This window comes from Pyxicephalus adspersus, chromosome 10 (assembly GCF_032062135.1).
Source record: "Pyxicephalus adspersus chromosome 10, UCB_Pads_2.0, whole genome shotgun sequence".
In the NCBI taxonomy this organism is placed as follows: Eukaryota; Metazoa; Chordata; class Amphibia; order Anura; family Pyxicephalidae; genus Pyxicephalus; species Pyxicephalus adspersus.
The window spans coordinates 30,294,944-30,300,724 of record NC_092867.1 but is presented as its reverse complement, the minus strand read 5'-3'; the positions used below and the strand labels follow the sequence as shown (position 1 = coordinate 30,300,724).

At 36.7% G+C, this 5,781-nt stretch overlaps 1 protein-coding gene across 1 annotated transcript; it reads left to right on the top strand.

Moving 5' to 3' along the window:
- Positions 1–2,283: 2,283 nt before the first annotated feature.
- Positions 2,284–5,320, top strand: LOC140339327 (D(1C) dopamine receptor). Its single transcript, XM_072423966.1, has one exon. It carries the CDS (start codon positions 2,643–2,645, stop codon positions 4,038–4,040), a length of 1,398 nt encoding a protein of 465 aa, XP_072280067.1. The 5' UTR covers positions 2,284–2,642; the 3' UTR covers positions 4,041–5,320.
- The last annotated feature ends 461 nt before the right edge of the window (positions 5,321–5,781 follow it).

The following is a 5,781-nucleotide window of genomic DNA, read 5'->3' as shown; positions in this document are numbered from 1 at the left end:
GTGACATCTGTGCCAGGTACACCTGTCTAGGAAGGACACCTGTCTAAGTAGACTAAGAGATTTTCAAGATTTCTTTTAACTTCCTTTTGGACAGAAAGTATTTTTCCAGAGGGTACGGGACTGGCTTGTAAAAGAGGTAACGGAAGAGGCATTTGTAAGGCCCTGTCCCAGTGCCAGTGCTCACCGGATGCCAATCCTCCAATCTAGCGCCACATTCTTCACCTATAGCAATCCCCCGCTGAGATTTGGGAGGCTAGATATAGATATTCCCCCAAGACTTCTGTGCACAAAGGATGGCAGCTGCAAAAGAAGTGACAGAGGACCAGGAGCCCACGGATAAAGCAGTACAGGAGAATTCCACAAAGGCGAGTCCAGAAAACAGAGTCAGAGGTCATACACAGGTAATCTGTCCAACACACAAGGTAACCAAGACTTAGGACAAAACAGAGTCCGGGGTCAAAGGCAAAGGTTGGTCCAGGCAGCATACAATCTCAGAGTCAGAAACAGAATCAGCAACAGCAAATCCAGCAATAAACAACTGTTACTGCAACAAGTAAGTATTTTTTAGAAGAGATTCCTTCTTTTTTTTGTTACATCTCTAGGACAGAAAGTAAAAGAAAATCTTCCCAGCGCTATACATACGGCAATGTGCATTGCTTTTAGTGAATAGGCCCATTCATAGAATTGCATTGTAAGAAAGCATAGTAAGGCACAAACACTACAAAGCAGAAAGCTACATATGTAGCACACTGCTGCCTCCTGAGATATCATTAATAAATAACATGTTGAAACAAGTCTTGAAAATGCTCTGAAAGAAAAAAATACAACTTTGCAACCACTTTGGGGATTTTCCAATAGTTAGTTGATGAAAGAAAAACTTTGCCCTACATAATAGATGGGACTCTCTCTAATACATTATCTGCTAAAGATCATGCAGGAGTTTGTTTATTCTTTAGATCTGGTAACTTATTGAATTTTATACCTTTTTACTTTTACTTATCTTCTGGAAGTCCTGATAATAAGATGTAAGTTTTAGCGAATCAATATAGAGATTTAAGTATTTATGATTAAAAATAAAAATAATTTACCATTATAGGAATAATATTGACAAGCAAAGTTGAGCTTCTTGAATAGACAATATAATTTAGCAATTAGGGGATTAGTTTTTTTTTTCTTCTTCTAGCTACTGCCACATATCTTACACACAAGCTTTACTCAAAACACTGCACACTTTCAGATCAAATTTCTCCTATAAAATATAAGGATTTGTAGATTAATCATTAAAGAAATATTTGCATTTAGTTGCTATCACTGCAATCATTCTGCATAATGGAACTGACTATTCATTTCTATAATAATCACATTGTTAAAAGCACAAAAAGGTAAAAAGCAACTGTACACATTCAACAGACAAAAAAAAAATTAACTACATAAATAAATTACCTTAAATAAAGTTGACCCTGTAAACAGATTGTTTTGTTCTTGAAACAAAAGTCACCTAAAATGAAAGTTTGTTGCTTGTTGCTAAATGTATCATTTTGTTATGAAATCATTTGCAACAAAATATCTCTGCTTATCCCTATTTAACACAAAGCTATTCTTTTCTTCCAAAGAAAACTGTACTATTTATTACTTAACTCTTACACAGCACATTTTTAGCAAATGTTGCTAGAACTGCTTGGATCACAAACTGTATAAAGACATGCTAGATAACCTAAATATGTGTAAACATAATTTCAATGGTTACAATCCTATAATTTTCACATTTTCACCAGGCAGAGAAATTCACTGATCAGATTTAGCAAGACCCCCTCCTCTTATGTCAGTGGTTGATATCTTTCCAGATACACTCTCTTTCTGCCTACATGATTGCATTCTTTACTGATTTTAGAAGCACTTTGCATTGGAAATGTGAGTAATCTTTTTATTATTATTATATATATTATATGCAAAAATGATATTACTAATAACAATAATGTAGAGATTTATATTGTATTTCACTGATCTAACAGCAATGACAGAATGGAAGGGTTAATACAAGTCATCTGTATTGTGGGTTACACATTATTAGTATTGTTTATATCTGTGCTGAGAGTACACAAAATTATACACTGAACCTACAGGAGAACCTGCACTACTGAAGATAACTAGGAATCTATTTTTAAACCAGCCCAATCCTCAGTCATGAGCATTTCTGTAGCAGCCAGAACAGCCAGTTATGTGATTGATAATCCCAAGGAGGGGATGATGCAGCAAGTCATAGTATAGGAGAGCCCAGCCAGTGGACGATGCATCTCATCTACTTAGCAGGGGATGGAGGTTACCTGAAGGAGCTGTCCAGGTGCTGAACATCACACACAGCAACATCTCTGGGAGCTGCTGGATTTCTGTGACTTTATCCAAACAATGGAAAAGATTTCTTTAAATACATACATAGACTGCTTTCTATGGATTATATGCTGAAAGCTGGTAATGCCATTGCAAGGACTGGTAAGATGCTGACTTTTTCACCAACATGGACTTGACATGGCCAATAACTGAATAGGGATTATTTTAGTTATACTTTGTTATAGAGAGGGCTGGTTTGACTATTGTGCTCACTGACCAGGAGCTCTGGGGTGGTGGAGCTTGGTGTTCACCTGATGGAAAACCTCTCCTCTTACAATGTCACCATCCACGTGTTGAATTCAGATCTAGATGTGTTTGGTAAGGACTTGAGCCTCAGAGCTTTGACTGGATTGCTGTTGTCTTTGCTCATCTTGTCCACGCTTTTGGGGAACACCTTGGTTTGCTTGGCAGTCATCAAGTTCAGACACCTGAGGTCCAAGGTGACCAATTTTTTTGTCATCTCTTTGGCAGTGTCGGATCTCTTTGTGGCTTTGCTGGTAATGCCCTGGAAGGCAGTCACAGAGGTGGCAGGGTATTGGCTTTTTGGAGACTTCTGTGATACTTGGATCGCCTTTGACATAATGTGCTCCACAGCTTCAATACTTAATTTGTGCATCATCAGCTTGGACAGATACTGGGCTATAGCCAGTCCATTCAGGTATGAAAGAAAAATGACTCAAAGAGTAGCTTTCATCATGATTGGTTTAGCATGGACTTTATCCATCCTTATATCTTTCATACCTGTGCAACTTAGCTGGCATAGGTCCCAGGAGTCAGATATGGAACATGATGGTGCCAACCAGACAGAAAACTGTGACTCCAGCCTCAACAGGACTTATGCCATATCATCTTCCCTCATAAGCTTCTACATTCCTGTGGTCATCATGATTGGGACTTATACCAGAATTTATAGAATAGCACAGACACAGATAAGAAGGATCTCTTCCTTGGAAAGGGCTGTAGAGCATGCTCAGAGCTGCCACCCAGATTGTCCTCATGAGAACTCTTTAAAGACCTCATTTAGGAAGGAAACCAAAGTCCTGAAGACATTGTCCATCATTATGGGGGTTTTTGTGTTCTGCTGGTTGCCATTCTTTGTTCTGAATTGCATGGTCCCTTTTTGCCACATTGACCTCCCCAATGACAGTGACCCAGAGCCCCCATGTGTCAGTGAGACCACTTTTAGCATATTTGTCTGGTTTGGTTGGGCAAACTCCTCTTTAAATCCGGTCATATATGCATTCAATGCAGATTTTAGAAAAGCCTTTACTACTATACTGGGATGTAATAGGTTCTGTTCCAGTACAAACGTTGAAGCTGTCAACTTCAGCAATGAGCTGGTGTCTTATCATCATGACACCACCTTCCAGAAGGATATACCAGGAGCTTTCAACAGCTCTCAACTTCCCAATGTGGTGACTCAAGAAGATCAGGACTTGGAGGGACATTGTTTTGACAGAGTGTCAATTATATCTAATTCACATGGAAGTAGAAGCCAAAAGAACTTATTATTGCCTGCTAGTGTACAATTTGAATGTGAGGCTGAGATATCTTTGGAGACAATCACCCCATTTACCTCTGCTGGACCCCTAGAATGCCACCAGCACACAGTGACTGATGAACAAAGACAATATTCAGCAAAACTTTACTAAGACAATAAAATAACTTTATGAGACTATCCAAGACACTGTAAATGAATGTTAATAAGTAGGATTCCTAATTGCAGGTATTCCCCAGTGATATTCAGATCAATTGTGTAATACTACTGACATGCAGTGGATACCAGGCAAGGAGTTTCTGTATAATCTTCATGCCCATTCTATTTTCAATGCTGTATTCAAAAATTATTTGTAAGAAAATCTCAGGGACTTAGTACTTTCATAGTATCTTGCTCACTTTATTCAGTATTTCATATTATAGGGATTCCTGTTTGGAAAAAAAAAAGTTTTCCTTTAATTTTAGGCATAATGAAAGTATTTATTACAATAATTTTAACACCTTTTTTCCATGTTTCAATGCAAATCAAGTTTTCCATTAAAAAAGTAAGCAAACTATAGCACTGTCAAGGGTGCTTAAAACTTTTGTTTTTTTGCATAGACAAAAAACGAGTTAAACCTGATCAGTTTATTTTTGAATCTACTTCCTGTCCTAGTAAAGGACAGCAAACCTCCCAAATTTGGAGGAAGCTCCCTACTATTAGGTGTCCTCATTAAAAGACTTCCCATTACTTTTTTTTGCAAATTTTGTATTTCTTCTCATTTTATTTCAGTGGTAATTGGTCTCCAATACAAAAAAGCCTAAATTTCCTAAACAGGGAGACTTGTAAAACTTGACATGTTAATATGGAGAAATATATAAATAAATGCATGTGGAATAAAAAATGTCCATATATGAAATCTTCCTATGACATGTATTGACTGTATTCAGTTATCAGAAAAAAAGCAGTAGAATAAAGACGTCAAATGTTTTTGGAGTGGGTAGGTTGTATTCAGCATCCATAATTCAATTTTCTTACACAAGTGGAAACTAATGAGAGGCTTAAAACTAAGTGTCCAAATGTGTGGATGTACAATTAACAGGCACTGTTGTTTTTTAATCCACAGTTTCACAAAAGCTTTATACCTTAGTCCTTGTAAATAAAATCCCATTTGCAGCACTACATCAAACACTGGGGTGCAGCGATAAGGCAAGTGACAGGCAGCAATTGTTATTTAGTTAGTTATATGAAGTGACTGTTAGAAAATAATTCCATGTTTTTTATATTATGTACAATGAGTTATGAGTAAAACATTATTGCAGCCAACAGCAAATAGGTTAAGGACCTTTGGCACTTCAATTGTCTTTTATTAAATCACACCTACAATAAATTGTCAGCTAAAAGCATTTTCAAGAAGGTGTAGAAAACTGTAAAAAAGAGAAACTTTTAAAAGTATTGCAGAGATAGCAGTATTTACTATTGCATTGTTACTCAACTTTTATTGCTTTGCACTGAATTGCTGCCATCAGAAAAAAAATAAATGGTGATAAATCAGAAACATTATTGAAAGTTTGGGCATTGTTTTCTTCTCTCTCTTTTTATTTGTCAGAGAACACATGCATGTGTTTTTGGAAACCAACTGGACTGGGTTGATCTTTAAAAATTTGAATGAAAAAGGTAAAGTTGTGTTGCGTGCATTCGTTCCACATGTCACAAAAATCATATTTTTTGTTCACTTTGGACATCATTAAGTGTTCACCAAGTTTAGCAAAGCATATGTTTAGTTACTGCAGAAATATACTCAGCGTTGAATTTGTTGCCATATGAAGTGTGATTACAACAATGTAGAACAAACTAAATCAATGTCAAAGTGTGATATTAGTTAATAAATGTGTGCAGCCATTGCCAAATGTTCA

What these genes read in the sequence shown, in the direction of transcription:
- LOC140339327 (XM_072423966.1), top strand. Translation starts at nt 2,643, where the DNA reads ATGGAAAACCTCTCCTCTTACAATGTCACCATCCACGTGTTGAATTCA.